General features: G+C 36.9%; 1 protein-coding gene and 1 long non-coding RNA gene across 2 annotated transcripts; both read left to right on the top strand.

Moving 5' to 3' along the window:
* The first annotated feature begins 358 nt into the window (after nt 1-358).
* Nucleotides 359-682, top strand: LOC109214231 (RNA-directed DNA polymerase homolog). The gene has a single exon (XM_019378127.1). The coding sequence runs from the start codon at nt 359-361 to the stop codon at nt 680-682; it is 324 nt and encodes a 107-aa protein (XP_019233672.1).
* A 16081-nt stretch (nt 683-16763) lies between these two features.
* LOC109214235 lies at nt 16764-18145 on the top strand. Its single transcript, XR_002066135.1, has 2 exons — nt 16764-16878; nt 17869-18145. It is a non-coding gene; the product is annotated as an uncharacterized LOC109214235 (long non-coding RNA).
* Nucleotides 18146-18931: the final 786 nt, after the last annotated feature.

The raw sequence follows: 18931 nt of genomic DNA, 5'->3' as shown, positions 1-18931 counted from the left end.
GCTAAAACTATTTCCACCTCACATTCGGTATGAATTTCTTGGCCCTTGTCTACTTTACCGGTTATTCTTTCCTCTTGTTTGACTAATGTGCAGGTTGATTCCACATTGGCGGTCTAGCAAAAGAGGAAGAAAGCTATTAGGTAGACTTTGGCAGACATTCAGGGTATAAGCCTCGCATTTTGCATGCATAAGATCACGTTGGAGGATGGTGTCAAACCGTCCATTGAACTCAAAGAAGACTTAATGAAGCTATGCAAGAGATGGTCAAAAAAATTATTATCAAGTGGTTGGATGTTGGGCTTGTCTACCCCCATTTTCGATAGTTCATGGACTTCTCTGGTTCAATGTGTCCCAAAGAATGGGGTATGACGGTTGTACCAATAATAATAATGAGTTGATTCCTACAAGAACAGTCACCGGTTTGAGAGTTTGTATGGATTATCGCAAGCTCAACAAAGTCACAAGGAAGGATCACTTTCCTCTTCCTTTCATGGATCAAATGCTTGATAGGTTGGACGACCATGCTTTCTATTGTTATCTTTATGGTTACTCAGGCTTCAACCAAATTCTTATTGCTCCGGAAGATCAAGAGAAAACCACTTTTACATATCCATATGGTACCTTTGATTTCAAACTGATGCTTTTTGGTTTGTGCAATGCATCAGAGACTTTTCGTGTATGATGGCTATCTTCACGGACATGGTGGAATACTACCTTAAGGTCTTCATGGATGAATTTTTGGTGGTTGGAGATTCTTTTGATTATTATCTTGAAAATTTGGACAAAGTGTTGGCTAGATGTGAGGAGACAAATTTGGTACTCAATTGGGAGAAATGTCCTTGGCCATAAAATTTTAAAGTATGCTATTTAAGTGGACAAGTCAAAGATTAAAGTAATTTCTACGATTCCACCCCCTACCTCGGTGAAGGATGTGCTTTGGGCCATAAGGGTTTCTACCGGCGATTCATCAAAGCTTTCTCTTAAGTGGTGAACCCATTGTGCAAGCTCCTTGAGAAGGATACTAAGTTTCATTTCAATAATGATTTTATGAGAGCTTTTGAACTATTGAAGCTCAATTTGATAACTACTCCTATCATTACCTCCCCAAATTGAAGTTTGACGTTCGAGCTCATGTGTGATGCAAGTGATGTAGTAGTTGAGATTGTTTTGGGGTAACGTGTCAACAAGGTTCTTCACCCAGTTTACTATGCTAGTAAGAGCATGAATAGTTCCCAAGTCAATTATACTATTACGGAGAAAGAGCTCCTTGCTATTTTGTTTGCTATTGAGAAGTTTCGCTTGTATTTGATGGGTGCCAAAGTTATTTTCCACATGGATCATGCAGCACTTTGCTATCTCATGAGCAGGAAAGAATTTAAAACTTGGTTCATGAGATTGGTGCTTTTGTTGCAAGAATTTGATATTGACATCCAAGACAAGAAGGGTAGTGAAAATCAAGTGGCGGACCACTTGTCTCATTTGGAGGAGGAGGAGGAGAGTCCACATGATGGCCTTGAAATTAATGACTCTTTCCCCGATGAGCAACTTTTGGCACTTTCCAATGAAAGAGGCACCATGGTTCACGGATTTGGAAAATTTTCTTGTGAGTGGTATCATTCCGGATGATTTCTGTTCAAACCAAAAGAAGAAGCTCAAGAGGGATTGTCAAGACTACTATTGGGATGAACCATACCTTTTTTGAATTTGCACGGATAAACTGATTCGAAGGTGTATACCAGGAATAACAACAAGGTGATATTCTCGGGGCTTGTCATTCTTCGCCATATGGTGGTCATCATGTCAATAAAATATGAGATGCCTTTTACAACCATCTCGGAGATTGATATTTTTTTATGTTTGGGGCATTGATTTTATGGGCCCTTTTGTGATTTCTTGTGAAAACACCTAAATTTTGGTCGCGGTGGATTACGTGTCTAAATGAGTTGAGGTCGTTTTCTTACCCAACAATGAGGCTAGAAGTGTGGTGGTGTTCTTGAAGAGAATATTTTTACAAGGTCTGATACTCCGCAAGCAATCATAAATGATAGGGGGTCACTTTTGCAACAAGGCTTTCGACACTTTACTTAGAAAGTATGGTGTTACTCACAAGGTGAGAACTTCCTATCACCCTCAAGCTAGTGGTCAAGTGAAAGTCTCCAACCGGGTGATAAATAGTATTTTATCCAAAATGGTGAATGCAAATCGGACGAATTGGTCCAAGAGTCTTGATGATGCTCTATGGGAATATAGGACAGCTTACAAAACACCTAGCGGAATGTCCCCTTACCGTTTGGTATTCGGGAAAGATTGTCATTTTCCAATGGAACTAGAGTACAAGGCAATGTGGGCCTTGAAGAAATTGAATCTTGATTGGAATGTAGCCGCTAACTTTAGGGTTACACACTTGAATGAATTGGATGAGTTCCGGTACCATGCATATGAGAGTTCGTTTGTACAAAGAAAAGATGAAATATCTTCATGACAAGTATATTTGGAACAAGGAGTTCAAGCCGATGATCTAGTGTTGTTGTTCAATTCAAGGTTGAGGATGTTTTCCGGGAAGCTCAAGTCAAAGTGGAGTAGTCTATTTCAAATTGTTGGTGTGACACCTTTCGGTGCTTTGTACTTAAATAACAAAAACAATAAAATATGATAAGTCAATGGTCACCGGGTGAAGAACTACTTGAGAAAATTTGGAGAAAGCCACGTGGTGGCGGTTATTTACTTCACTTGAGGATGCTATGGCAGTGCGTCGTGCCACGACGTTAAATAAGGCGCTCCTTGGGAAGCAACCCAAGTACTTTTCCTTTTTCTCTTTTAGTTAGATATTATTTGTTATTTTTAACTTGATTTGAAGTGTGCTACAGGGATAAGTGTTAGATGTGAAATGGTGGATAAGGTTGTGTCAACAAGGCTAGAAATGCGGACCACACTTTTTCTTTGTGCGGCCGCAGATAAGAAATGCGAACCGCAAAAGCTCCTGTGCAACCGAAGATTTCCTCTGTAGACCACACTTGCAGGAGTCAATCTTAGTGCTAAATGAAAGGTCATCTGAACTTTTTTCCAATCAATGTAGAGTAGTAGTGCAGACTTTCACAAATTTTGCGGTCGCAAAAGCACAACATCAGAGAGGCGGTTGTACTACATTGCTATAGGGGAAAGATAGTATTTCACATGAAGATATTATTAATGCATTAAAACCTAAAGAGTTAAAAATGAGCTTTCTAGACTGCAGATCTGAGGACGAGGGTATTGTGAGTAAAGGAAGACCACAATAGAAAGACTTTAATAGAAAAGATTTTACCGCCAGATTGAAGTCTAGAGCAAGAAAGTATAACTTCCATTGAGTGCGGAAATAAGGTCACTATAAGAGACACTTTCCTAAGTTAAAAAAGAAAAGGTGTAAATATAAAGTAGATAATTCTACGAATACAAATGACTCTGGCAACACTTTTGATGATAGTGACTATGTAGGGGAAGTCTGCGTCGTGAGTTTTAGTCATGGCAGAATTCCATGATTCTTGATTCTGATGCAACTTTCCTGATGTATCCACACCAAAATTGATTTGCAACTTCAAGTAGGCGAATGGGACTATCTACGTGGGAGATCATAATCCATTATCGGTAAAATAGATTGGTAACATCAAATTGAGAATGTTGGATAGAATTATCAGAAATATTGAGTGCCGGTATGTTCCTCGGATGAAAAGAAATTTAATTTCTTTTTCGACTTTGGATGATCAAGGGTTTAAGTTCCACTCTGAGAATGGAACACTTTAAATGAATAAAGGCTCCATGGAACTCATAAAGGATAAAATGTATCTAGATTGTATTATCTTCAAGCCAGTATAGTTGAAGAGGAAGCTGGCGTAGTTTTGGGAAAGAATGATCTGGATCAATCTCAATTGTGGCATTTACGACTTGGTCATATAAGGGTCAAGGGATTACATTTGTTGAGCAAAGATAATTTGTTGGATGGGTACAAAAATCAAGCTTTAAAGTTTTATGATCAGTGTCTGGAGGTAAAAAATAAGGGTAAAATTCAGCAAGAACAAGACCATAAATAAGTTAGATCATATATATTTAGACTTTTCGGGTCCACATAAAGATCCCTCCAAAAGTGATACCAGGTATTTTATGACTTTGATTGATGGTTACTAGTTTGAGCATATTTTCTAAAAACAAAAGATGAGGAATTTTCTATATTTGTTAAATCGAGGATGATGGCAGAAAGAAAAAAATTAAGCATCTTCAGACTGACAATGGATTGAAATTTTGCAATTCAGAGTTTAATGATTTCTGTAGCAGGGAGGACATAGTTACACATTGCACTTGTGTTGGAATACCACAACAGAAAGATGTTTCATAACGTACGAACAGACTACTTTGTGATAGGGCATGAAGCATGCTTCCACACTCCTATGTTAGTAAGGATTTTTGGGCTAAAGAAATCAATACATATAGTTACTTGGTCCACAGATCTCCATCTATAGCTATTAAGTTCAAAATTCCTTTTCAGGTATGGTTTAGTTCATCTACTGATTATTCAAATTAAAGAATACTTGATTGTCCTGCTTATGATCATGTGAGGGATGGCAAATTTGAGCCTAGAGCAAAGAAATATATATTTTTAGGGTATGCAACTAGAGCGAAAAGTTACAAGTTATTGTGCACAGATCAGAAGACTTCAGGATTAATTATCAACAAGGACGTGAATCGATGAATCTGCCTTACTGGACAGTCAGAGGGAGAAGGCAACAGCAGAAATAGATCATGGTATCAATTACCGCATAAAACTAAAAATTAAATTTTCACTCGTTTAACCTATTGGTTCTGAAGTAGAGAAAGTGGAGGAGGTGCAACATATTAATCAAGATAATAATGTTGATGCGCATGTGCAACAACAATCGTATAGCATGCAATAGGTAGAAAGAAGGGAGTGATTAATCAATCATAAAAGTTTGCATACATAGTTGATGGTAATCTTTTTGGATATGTAAAGCCTATGGGATTTACTTTATTTCAATTGTAGAAGCAAATCAATGGATTGGTCCTATATCTGAAAAGATTGAGTTTCTTAACAAAGCTTAAACTCGGTTGATATATGCGGCAATAGATAGAGCCCTTGCGAGGGTTAAGGGCAAGGTAGCGAGACGTTCTTGTTGATGAAGAGAATTCAAGCTAAGGAAAAATTTTGTTAATTGTGCCGTTACTTTTATGAATGCCAATTATATTAGGCTTTCTAGTATTTTTCGGAAACTCATAATCCATATAGGTTTAGGAACTCATTGTTTTAATAGATTTGGGGGAAAAAAATATATTACCCTTGTAGATTGAGAAAACGTTTCTCTTATAGGTTTAGGACTACTTGATCTATATATAGGGGTTGTAGTTAGGGATTTTATAGATTATATGTATATTTCTTCTCGTTCATAATGGAAAACTTTGCTTCGCCTCGAGAACTAGGCTTAGATGAACGTCGTTATATCCTTGTATTATTTTTCTTATCTATTTGTATTTGTGTGGGATTATGTACTAGTTAACCCATGATCTTCCACAACAGAAATACTTCGTCTCATCCCTTTTACTTGTCATTTTTTATTAAAATGATAATTGGATTAAATTTGTTATTACTTATTCTTTAATCTCAATTTCTTACTACTTTTACTTTCACTATATTAATCTCTCTATAGCATTTATTAAATTATTAGAGTAAGGTAAGGGTAAATTTTACTTGTTTTGTAGAATTTTTGGTTCCGGAATTATTTATATCACAATTATGGTATTATTTTAATCAGCTATAGTATTATTTTAATACCACCCTCAATATAAAATATTACTTTTAAAATTATTATTCCAGGATAAAATATCAAAATGACAAAAATACCCATCTCCAAATCTTTTCTCCCAAAGTATTTTGCAATCTGATTTCTTTTTCTTCGTCTATGTATTTCCCTGTTGTCCTCATTCATGACACTGACTTCTCTTTAAATTTATTTATTTAATCGAAGGATCATCTCTGTAGGTTGCAAATTCTGCCCATTCGAATTTGGTAAAGCCAGTTTAGATTAAAGTTCGATGAAATGTGAAGGGTAGTGGTTGATTAATATTGACATTTCAGATTCCATATAGTGCAATTCCAATTGTAGATGTTAGCGAATGGACAAAGGCATGCATAATGGTTTTGTATTATTTTAGTATTTCAAATGTTGAACTTTAATATGTCTAAATATTTGGTTGATCATATTCATATATATTTGTAAATACTAAGTTTCAGTATTTGAAGTATTAATTAAATAGAATTGATTTTGACTCAAATATATTTAATATTCACTCACAAAAATTTCAAGAAAATTTACGCCCAAGTAAAATTTCATTTTTCAAATATATTTTTCTCAATTTTATTAATTAGTTTTTTAAAAAAAACAAGCGAATATTGTCCAAATGCGTGCTAGTTAACATCTAATTTCACAAAGAAATATTTTTGAAGAAAATTTATGCCCATCTAAAGTTTCATTTTTCAGATATTTTTTTCAATTTTAATAGTAATTATTTTTTAAAAGAAAAACCAACCCAATACTGTCCAAAAGGGTGCTAATACTTAATATGTATAGCCTTATCGTCAGGTTACTCTGCCAATTTTGTGGCTGTACGTGTTTCCATTTGTGAAGAAAAAACTATAAAGTGAGTAATGTTACCTAGTCTTATCCATTTTCAAGTTTGTCGTTTAAATAACTGTAGTAGGTGAGATTGTGACATTTGTGAGAAATGAGGCATAAAACAAGAAAGCAAGGAGCACACTACCTAGAAAAAGTGATTAAAATAGAAAATACTACGGCACCGAAATGGCAAGGATCAAAATAAACTAAAGTTAAATGGCTATGAGTTTGAATTATTAAGCATGTCAAAAATTCTCTCTCGAAAACACTCATTAACACCTTTGTTCATACCACCCAAACCTCCACATATCTTCCATCCTTCCTCTTCTCCATCACCACGATTGGAAAACCAGGCTCCTTCTATTTCAAATACCAGCAACATGATTATAGATCAAGGGGAGGATACTAACCAGCCTATTAGTAAACTACCATCATCCTACCTCCATACCTTGCTTTCACACACTATTTCCAATCCAAATACTCTAGACAATGCTCCAGTTACTTCTGACCAAGCTATCATGGCAGAAATGGAAGCACCAACTGCTTCGAAATTCTTTATTCCACTTACCCTGGAAGAAAAGGAACGAATCTATCAACCATGGAAGCATGCAGTAATTGTCAAGCTTTATGGACAAAAAATTGACCATCAATTACTGAGGCAAAAACTATATACCTTATGGAAACCTACGGAGAACCTACCACTTGTCGATCTAGATTTAGATTTTTACTTGTTGAAATTTCAAAAAAAGAAAAATAAGTTGCACGCTCTTAATGATGGACCTTGGTTTATTCTTAACCATTTCTTGACTGTTAGGCCATGGGAGCCAAAGTTTATGCCGTCTGAGACAACTATTAATCATTCAGCAATATGGCTCCGCTTACCTGAGCTGCCCACAGAATTTTACGATTTTAGTATCTTGAAAAAATTGGGCAATAAAGTGGGCAAATTATTAGCGGTTGATAACTGTACTTCCTCCACACTAAGGGGACGTTATGCTAGATTGTGTGTTCAAGTCCCCTTGGACCAACCACTCTGCACTCACGTTTTTTATTGGACACCATAAACAAAATATTGTCTATGAAGGACTTAATTTGTTTTGTGTTAAATGTGGAAGAATGGGCCATAATCAACTACTATGCTCATACACTAAGACAGTTGCATCAATGGATCCTAATACTACTAAGCCTGTTAAAAGCAATAATACTGTGTCAAGTGCGGATGAATGGAAGGTGGTTACATTCCCACCTAATGCAGCCAGGAAAAGCAATAATCTCCACAGAAATTCACAAAGATCAGGTATGCCAATGGAACATAATACCACTGCTAATACTTTGCCTTTTAATAAACTCTCAATTCGTAACTTCAATCAAGTTTCTAACTCGCACACCACTGGGCTGCCATCTCATGAGGCCATACCTATTACTAAGGCTAATCCCTTTGCTGCACTCGAATTAGAGGAACTCCCTAATCCTAAACCTACCCAGCTTAACCTACCTAAACTTCCAATAATGACTACCCCTAAATCAGTCCACCCCTTTGACCGTCATTGTGACACCCAATTACAATTGGTCCACTCTCCACCTCAACCTGCCACATTACATGCAATAAGCCACGACCAACTCCCCCACATGCAAAACATATCCCCTCCCTTGCCCTTTTGTCGGCCCACTACATTCAATGACACCCAACAAAAAACACAAACTACAAACACACAAGACAAAAGCCCTAACTCCTTCCTACACTCCTCTTCAGCCAACACTAAGTTAATTCCCATGCAGGAACATCATCATGAGATATCCTCCACCATATCTCAACTTTCGTCAAACACACAGCCTTCAACACCATCAATCACACCGCCTGTATCATCCATTAAACCCCCTCTGCATATACACTTACCATCACCTCCTTCGTCAGACCTATCTTCTCAAATCAATACTCTAACTACTTCAACTACTCCAACCCACGAACAAAATGCTTGCCAACAGTCTCGACTACTTGAGAAGGTCTCACCATCAACCACAAAGACAGCACTTTCATCGCCTTGTCCACTCCCAGTATCCCCTTTCTTACTCTCCCTACCTGATCATGGAACCCAACTCCATCATCTACACAGCTCAGTCGCCCCAAGCTCCACTAACACTCACCTCTTGGCTGGAAACAGGCCTCCAGAACCATGCACTAACTTTCACCTTGGAGGTGAATCACCAAGAGGTGACAGTCCTCATAAACAACCCAGCAGACTTAGCCCAAATAATCTCATAGGGCATGTAACTAGGGACGCAATTGTTTGCTCGCTACCATTGGTCCCTAATGCAGCTCCTCACATATCCCCATTTCAACCATTAAACCTACCAGTCCCGATATGGGAACCCACACATCTTTACCCCCATCGCATTCGAATGCCTTTTTATCCTCCTCCGCCTTCGACTCCTTCAACCACATGGATACAACCTTACACGAATCCCCAACCTCTTCTCCCTCTTTTGGAACCTCCAATGCCATCTACACCACCACCAACACCAGTCAACTCACCCCCACCAAGTCCCAATCACAACGAACAAAACACCAATTTCCAGGAGGAGCTAGATGCAGCAATCGCCTACAACAGGGAAACTCGACTAATTTATGCATCGCTAGATGGGATAAAGGTGTTTGTGCAAAAGGAAGAATACGAAAGAAAGATTTTTGTAAGGTGTCCACCAACCCTCAGGAACTTCGCCCTACGCATAAGGCCCACAACCAATCCGGAGGTGGGAAAATATGCAATGCTAATCCTCCCAACCTTTCTCCTGCGTCCAGGAGAGAGCAGGAGTAATTCGATAAGTCGTATTACTAGTCCTACATGTGATTTACAAGACACACATGAATTTTATCATTTGGAACTATAGAGGGGCAACCTCCATGGAGTTCAGGCGTAACTTTAGGTCACTACTGGATTATAATAGGCCAGCCTTAGTGGTTCTCTTGGAAATACATTGTCAATCACACCAGGCAGTGAAGGATGATTTTAATTTCGATGGGATGATTGAGGTGGCTGGCACGGGCCATTCTGGTGGAATTGTTATTTTGTGGATGACCAGTGCTTTGGATGTGCATGCAGTTGCAAACACCACGCAGGAAATCCATTGTCAGATCTAGGTTAGGCCACTACCTTTCACCTTTTTATTTACGGATATCTATGCAAGTAATGAACTAGCTAATCGCCAGTTATTATGGAAAAATCTTAGGTCAGTGAGGAATAGTTATCATGGTCCTCGGTTAATTGGGGGGGACTTCAATGAAATCACTCATGCATCTGATAAATATGGTGGTCTTCCTATTAATAATTCACGATCAAATAATTTTTTAGACTGCCTTAATTATTGCAACATGACTGACTTAGGTTTTAAGGGCAGTTGTTATAAGAGATAAAAGGTATAACATTCTTGAGCGTATTGATCGCATTGTTGCCAGCTATGCTTGGATAAATCAATATCCAGATGTTCTATTACACACCTTCCACGCACACACTCAGACCATTGTCCTATTAAATTAGAGCTTCAACACTGTACACTGCCTAGGTCTAAGATTTTTAGGTTTGAAACGATTTAGACAAGTCATCCTGCATTTCGGGATGTTATTAAACAAGCTTGGTTGCCCAATTCCACTTTACTGCCTGCTATCGAAAAATTTACAACAATAGACAAAAATGGAATACCTCTACGTTTGGAAATATTTTTAAACAAAAACAAAAATTGCTTGCACGACTAAATGGGATACAGGCCTCTATCCGCTATCCAACTAGCATTTTCTTACAAAATTTAGAAAAAGAGCTAAAGTTAGATTTCAATCACATACTAAGGTAGAGGAGGACTTTTGGAAGCTGAAATCACGTATTGACTGGCTTAATAACGGAGATGCTAACACTAAATTTTTTCATCTTAGTACTATTAATCGTAGAAGGCACAATAGGATTACGACACTCCAGGACCAGGGAGGAAATTGGATAACTCAGCCAAAGCTTCTACTGGATCATATTTCCAGTTATTACCAAACTTTATTTACCACGCAAAAACAATATTCCATTTCAAAGAAAAATCTTCTTCCTTCATAAATTTTAAGCCAAGCTGACTGTGATTCCCTCATCCAACCTCTTAAAAATTCAGAGATTATTAATGCTATACGATCATTTAAGTTGCGTGATTCTACTGTGTTTTTTGCACTTGACTGGGTGGACAGTTGACCGGAAGATAACTTCGATTCGCCCGGCCAGCAGCTTGACGTGAACGGACGCTTTGTCATTAGAGTTCAAAATTACGAAAAAGCTTTTTTTTCTCCTCTCTTCAATAAGCTGTCCAACTACGAAACAATTCGTCGCTCAACCACTGGATTCTGCATTTACTTTGGTGACAATCTAATTTCTTGGGGCTCTAAAAGAAACCAACAGTTGCCCGTGCCTTGGTCCGAGTGGGGATAGCATTTCTCTTCTGCATGTCTACAGAGTTTTGAAAAATCCAAACATCTCAGAGATAGATAGGAATTTCTCGAACGAACCGCACTCCTTCGTATACGTCAGGAGTCCATTGATGAGAAGGGGCTGGGGGTGGCGCGTTCGTGGAGGCAAACCGAAGGAATGCTATATCCGAAACGTACGAAATATAGTAAATATCGTAAAGGCAGATGTAGTAGGGGTTGCAAACCGGACGGTACACAACTTGGTTTTGGAAGGTATGGCACTAAAAGTTGTAGAGCTGGTCGTCTTTCATATCGAGCCATTGAAGCAGCGCGTCGTGCTATAATCGGACACTTCCATTGTGCTATGAGCGGACAATTCCGAAGAAATGGTAAGATATGGGTAAGAGTTCTCGCAGATAACGCTAAGGAAGGGGAGTCGCTTGCTTGTTTGGTGTGTTTGGAACCGGGTTGTTTAAAGCTACCCTTTCTTGAAGAAAGAGAACCTGGGCCCAGGTCTTGGTGTATTTTGACATGATTCTCAATACGCTATCTAAACTAGGAAAGTCAAGCGATTGTGTGATAACTTTTTCTTCTTCTCCATCATTCAAGATATTATGTGAATTAATATATTACTGAATCTAATGAGTTAAACTTAAATTAAATTTGGATTTCCTTTTCTAACTGGATTTTATTCCAAAGATGTGATCTTAGAGCTCGCTTACACTCTCGTCCATGCCCAATCCCGATGGGCCTTCGATTTGCCCCTACCCTAGCTCTATAATCCACCCGTCTTCCCCGGTCCCTGAAAGCCCTCCGGGGGCCTAGCCCTCTTTTTCCACTCGAGTCTGAAGTTCAGCAGCTGCACCCCTTATTTTATCAAAACTATTGGGAGACCATAGGCAATTCAGTGCTCAGTTTTTGTCATAAGGTGTTTGCTGATTCTGAAATCGATCCTTCAATAAACAGTACTTATATCTGTCTTATACCCAAAAATGAGAATGCTGCTACCATTGCTCAGTACAGACCTATTAGTCTTTGCAACACTATTTACAAGATAATAACAAAAATTATTGTTAATAGATTAAAACCAATTTTGAAAAGCATTGTTGACCCTGCACAGGCTAGTTTTCAGCAAAATAAAAGAGCTGTGGACAATGCTATCGTCGTACAGGAGATTATTACTAATTTTCAAAAAAGAAAAGGTAATAATCTTGGTATGCTTCTTAAGCTTGACCTTGAAAAAGCTTTTGATAAGTTAGAATGGTCATTTATTCGCAATACTTTAACGAGTTTGCATTTCCCAGCTCAATTTGTTAAGCTAGTTATGTCTTGTGTAACTACCACCACTACTTCCATATTAATAAATGGTAGTCCCACAGTTGCTTTCCAACCCACACGGGGTATCATACAGGGTGATCCGTTGTCGCCCTATTTGTTTATCATTTGCCTTGAAATGTTATCTAGAAAAATCAATCATGCTGTCGACTACAAGGCTTCGGAACCAATTTCAATAGAAAAAAATGGCCCCTCTTTATCTCATTTATTCTTTGCTTATTCTAACTTCTCAAATTACTAGCAATACTTTCCAAACAATGATCAATACTATTAATCGTTTCACACATCAATCAGGCCAGACTATTAACTTTGACTAATCAAAAATATTTTTCTCGACCAATTGCCAAACCAATACTAGGAATCTAATTTTGCAACTTTTCCATATGAAAGAAGGTCGTAGTTTTGGAAAGTATTTGGGTTTCCCAATTTTTACTTCTAGACCTACTAAATCAGACTATCAATCCTTGGTTGATAATTTTAAAACGAAATTGGCAGGTTGAAAAATAAATTTTCTGTCAAGAGCGGGTAGACTTACTTTAATAAAGTCAACTCTTAATCAACTTCCAAACCATTTGATGCAATTCATAAAAATACCTGCTTATATCTTAATTCTGCTTAATAGATACCAAAGGAATTTCTTGTGGGGCACAACTGACCATAAGAAAAAATTACATCTGTTAAAGTGGTCAACAGTCACACAATCTTTGGAACTTGGGGGCCTAGGTATACAAAGTCTGGCTTTAAAAAATAAGTCACTGCATGCCTGTCTGGCATGGTGAATGTTTCATCATCCCCATGAGTTATGGGCACAAGTCTTAATGACCAAATATGCTAGGTATAAATCTATTAATGCATACCAAAGTTCCCCCATTTGGCGCAATATTATTAATGGCTGGAAATTATGTCGTCTTGGCTATAAATGAAATATTGTAACGGGAAATAATATCAAATTTTGGACGGACCCTTGGATCCGTCATAACTTTACACTTAGAGAACATATTCATGGCCCAATGCCTCAATTTGAGATTACCAAATCAATTTCCAGCTATTACTTTGATAATAGATGGCACATGGACATTATCCCTTTTGAGTTGCCTTCACAAATACTTAATCTTATTAAGAATATTTACCTGCCTACCCAACCTAACACTTATGATAAATTATACTGGAATTTAACTGAGAATGGGATGTTCTCAGTTAAATCGATGTACAACTGCTTGACAATTACGAATCTGTCTGGTACTATAAGCCAATCTCCCTCCTTTAACTGGATTTGGCGGCTCCCCATTCCACACAAAATTGCTTTTTTCATTTGGGTAGTTTGCCATAATAGACTACCAACAAATGAGTATCTCACACGAATTGGGATTACCACCTCAGCAATTTGCCAACAATATCACAAGGAGAGTGAAACAATCCCTCATTTATTCCAACACTGTGCTAACACAATAAATGTCTGGGAACATCTTAAAATAGCACCCCCATCCTTCATAGCTTCTCCTTCGCTGACTGACATCATTACTTGGATATACACTTTTCTCCACACACCTCTACTTTCTATTCCTTACAATATTCCTCCAACCATCATACTTCCTTTTGCTCTATGGGAAATCTGGACAAAAAGAAATAAGTTTGTCTTTGAAAATAAGTTTAATGACTTACATGGGGCTGCTCTAATAGCAAAAGCAGCCGAATACTACTTCTTAACTAACCACTCTAATAAAAAGTTATTAAAGACTCCTATATATATCAAGTGGCATCCACCTGACCCTATGTATTATAAATTAAATGTTGATGGATCTTGCTGTCACACTCAATGTAATTATGGGATTGGAGGAGTCATACGCGACCATCAAAGCAATTGGATCATAGGATTTGCAGGAGGTGTCCAACAAGGCAGCCCTACCCAAATAGAATTGCTAGCCCTCCTCAAAGGCTTACAGATTGCTGCCAAACAAAATCTACTGCCACTCATTATTGAGACAGATGCACAAAATGTGCTTGGTATGTTAAATTTACCTGCCTTGAACTGTATTAAAATTGTTACTGATTGCAGGTCATTACTCCAACAGCTGGATAGAGCATCTGTTCAAGTTATCTATAGAGAGCAGAACGGTGTAGCAGACACACTCGCTAAATATGGTGCAATGCATGTCCAGGAGCAATGCCTACTTTTTGAATCACCACCACTTTTTGCACAGTCTTATTACCATCAAGATCATCAGGGCATACTCCATCTGGACTCGGCAGTCTAGTAGTTCTAGTTATGTAAATTCTACTGTATGTACTAAACAACGTACTTTAGTAGCTTCTGCTCTCATATCTAGTTTTGCTACCCCACTAGGGGGAAATCTATCATCTAAGGATCCTTTTGTACAAATGATTCCTTGTAGGCATCCACCACTCTAACCTTATGTAAGTTTGTTATGTTATAATATTGCCTATCTTTCTTACCAAAAAAAAAAAAGAAATGGCAAGATTTGATTTCGTTTGGTTCCTTCCATTTACCGACTTTAGTGTCACACTCACGTCTCTATATAAGTTAATCCCTCCATTTCAATTTAGGTGAACTCATTTGACTAGGCACGGATTTAAGATAAGAAAGAAAACTTTTGAATTTATAGTATAAAATGAGGCACATATATTTTGTGTGGTTATAAATCATTGCATAAAGGTAAATTGTTTCCAAATAAGAAAAGAAATTATTCTTTTTGGCACGAATTAAAAAAAAATATGCTCACATAAATTGAAACAGAAGGAGTATAAGTTATAACTAAAAGAGTTTGCCTCCTTATGTTGGTCCCTTTCTTTCTTTCTTTCTTTTTTTCTTTCTTCACATTTATCACTCAGTCTATTCCTTTTCAGCAGGGGCGCGGATGCATGTGGAACAAAGCGGTTGAAACACACACACACACACACACATATATATATATATATATATATATATATATATATATATATATAACAAAGAAAGTTTCCTAGCCAGTCCCTCAATTGCCCCATGGGTGAGAAACCCTCAAATTAGGTGTCGAACATAATTGAACGTTAAAATATCATGGTATAGCCAGTTTTTCACACTGGTCAATGAAAAATAGCCAGCGTTTATCAAGTCAATGAAAAATAGCCACTATTTTGCTGCAACAGGGACCGGTCCAGTATAATATACGGGAGTTCTGGTGCATTTATGTACGAACTCCAGCATATTATGCTGGACCGGTATACTTTGCTAACTCCTGTAAAATTTGCGGGAGACTGGAGCACTGGATATTATACTGGACATTTATACTTGCTAGAACTCCCGTAAAATTTGCGGGAGTTCCAGCATAATTATGCTTGAACTCCCGTAAAATTTGCGGGAGTTCCAGCATTGTTATCCTGGAACTCCCGTAAAATTTACGGGAGTTCAAGCATACTTATGCTGGAACTCCCATAAAATTTGCGGGCGTATTTTTCCGGATTTTGAACAGTGTTTTCGCTCAGATTTAAAGTGGCTAAATTTCGATGACTTTTGAAACTTGTCTATTTTTCAACGACCAGTGGTAAATCTGGCTATTTTTGAATTTCTCCCAAATCCTTGACCCTTTTTAATATAAAATACAACTTAACCAATGGGCCAGGCCCTTCCATATTAATTAGATGATAAATAAACTTTACGAGTATTTGTTTATTTTTTCACTTTGATAAAATAATAATACTAAGTTCAACTGAACCAAGGGTCAAACTTACATGATCAATAAGTAATACGATAGTGTTACAGTTATTTATTTAATTTTCACCGTAAATGTCAATAGCATTTGTAAAAAAATCTTGCGTATGTTAATACTTTCGTGAAAAACTTTTTAAAAAACAAAATCATCTGGGTAGGTTGCAGATAATGATAGCGAAAAGGACTGAAAAGAAAGTCTTATTAGCTTGCTGCATAAAAGAAACAAAACAATTATTTTATTGTTAATAGGAGTAATAATTAAAGCAAAAGGAAGATGTAAGATCTCTGACGATATTCTAGTTTAAAAGTTTAGCTAATAAAATAAATTAAACCAAAAACTTAATAATATTGCTTTGAAAATGACTTGACAAGTGGCAGCTTCTTGGAATCTTGGTGGTATTAGTCAATAACCCTTCCTTTTTTTCAGTGGGGTAGTTACAAGTTACAACCATAAACTTAATGGATATTGTCCAACTGATACTACACAACAGAAGAGCTAATTTTCTTTTTTTTTTTTTTTAGTTTCTCACCCGGTGTCCGGTACCCATATTGGGGCCCGACTAAATCCGTATTCGCGCCGGAAAGTCCCACATTGGGGTAAAGCGCTCCCTAACAAAGGCGACTCCATACCCAGAGGCTCAAACTCGAGACCTCTGGTTAAGGATGAAGGAGTACTTACCAGTTACCACTCCACCACAACCCTTGATACACAAGAGCTAATTTTCGATGTTGACGTACGTACGGTGAGGAGCTTTTTTCAAACCTGATAGACTTTTGAGTTTTTGTCAATTAAAATTTCTTTATTATCGATTATATCTAGTTAGTTGAGCACAAACATAATAAATCTAAAATCACATGAAATGAAATTATTTTAAATTTACAACTCTTTCTTTTTTCTCTAAATCATGCAAACTAACCGTAAAATAAAGCATGAAAGAGAAAATGAGAAGTTCAATTAGTTTGGAGATAATGCTGAGTAACATGTTGGTGCAATTACTTTAAGTCTAAAGTTTGACGGAAGTTTTCTAGTATAATTAAAGATTTATATGTCAGTAAAAAAATGTAAAAACTTTTAGTGATTGATACCCCAAATTTTTAAATAGTGGATCGAGACGGTTTAAATGTAACGATGTTAATATAGAGTTATTGTAGTAAAATATAGACCTTTAGATGAACCGCTCACCTATGATGTGAAACTTAAAATTCAGTTGTGAAAATTTGTAGTGGATTCTTGGCAAAATTAAGTAGGAAAATTAATCATTCTCTTTTTTCTTGATTGGTTGGTGTTGGTGAACCTAATATGTCCAGATTTAGGCTCTTAATCTGGAATATTGACCTTTTCCTGTCTCTCTGACTGATCCAACCTCCAAATATAGGCTTGCACATATTTACAAGGGTCCAAAGGGGAAGGATAAAATCACCACTAAAATAGGGGGGTTTTTTTTTGGGGGGGGGGGGGAGGGGGGGGGTTAGGAAACAAAAGAAACAATCAACACGTTTTTGAGAGACCAGTATCAGTGCCTAAAGCCTAGCCAATTTTCTATCCTTCGGCCTTGCCCTTATAGTTCAATGGAGTTTGACATCTCTTGATATGCATTATAAATATATAGGTGAAAAATATTAAAATTTCAAATAAATATTAGATTTTGAATACATAATTTTAAAAGCAATAAGTTTAGTGATGAGAATCTAAAAGTTAAACACATTAAATTTATATCTTTGATCTGTTTCAGGTGCGACGATGAAATCCCGTCATACTTAACTAAAGGTATCGAGTTTGCGCAGATAATAGAGAAACTCCTTGTATGAGTGCTTCTCACTTTAACGAGTTCTATGTGAATTTGAGTTTATTGAACTAGTGAGTTTCAGAGATTAGGTGGTTGAACATAAATGGAGAGAACATTAGATGCATGCTTATTGTGCAGAATATTCTACCTTTAAGACTATATTCTAAACTTTTTTTTACAGGCAAGTTTCTTTTCACAAAAAATAAAAAGATGAATTAATATATTTATTGAATTCTTCGAAATTGATAGAATTAGAATTTGTAACTTCCGTCTTGATAGGACGGTGCTCTTGCAGGAAAGGATTGGGCCGTGGACAAGGATGAATATGTCAAAATAATACGGCTAGCCAGTTTTTGTACTGGTAATTTAAAATTAGCCAGCGTTTGCAAAGTCATTGAAAAATAGCCACCATTTTGCTGCAACAAGGAAAGTTCCAGCATAATATACTGGAGATTGATGCACATGTCTATGAACTTCCAGCATATTATGTTGAACCGATATATTATACTGGAACTCCAGTATATTATGCTGGAATATTTTCGGATTTTGAACAGTGTTTTCTTTAAGATCTATCTTACATGAAAAGTGGCTAAATTTCGATTACTTTTCAAACTGTGTCTATTTTTTAATGACCACTTGTAAATTTGACTATTTTTGAATTTCTCCAGCAATAAAAGATAAAGAGGCTTTTTTCTCTTTGATGCGATTTGAACCGTATTATTAACCAATATTGAGTTTCATAAACTAGATTGCACATTCAACCTCTTGTTGTGTGTACTCTACACACTATAGTACACGCTCGAAATACTAGTACCTAAACATATTAAAGGAGATTCGATCATTCAACGACAAGTGGCACCAGGCTTGTACTTGTTCAAATTAACACTTGTGGCTAAAAATAAAAGTAAAAAAAAAAAAAATCTTGATATTTGAATCAATGGAGAAAAACGTTTCAAAAGTCATTGTTATGGTAGGGAAAGTGTCATGTGATATATATCTGATTTTTGTG

Source organism: Nicotiana attenuata, unplaced genomic scaffold (genome assembly GCF_001879085.1).
Source record: "Nicotiana attenuata strain UT unplaced genomic scaffold, NIATTr2, whole genome shotgun sequence".
Lineage (NCBI taxonomy): Eukaryota > Viridiplantae > Streptophyta > Magnoliopsida > Solanales > Solanaceae > Nicotiana > Nicotiana attenuata.
The sequence above is the reverse complement of the archived record's forward strand: the minus strand, read 5'-3'. Positions and strand labels throughout refer to the sequence as shown.

Bases quoted from the DNA above. Each gene is read 5' to 3' on its own strand.
- LOC109214231 (XM_019378127.1), top strand. From the start codon at position 359: ATGGGGTATGACGGTTGTACCAATAATAATAATGAGTTGATTCCTACA.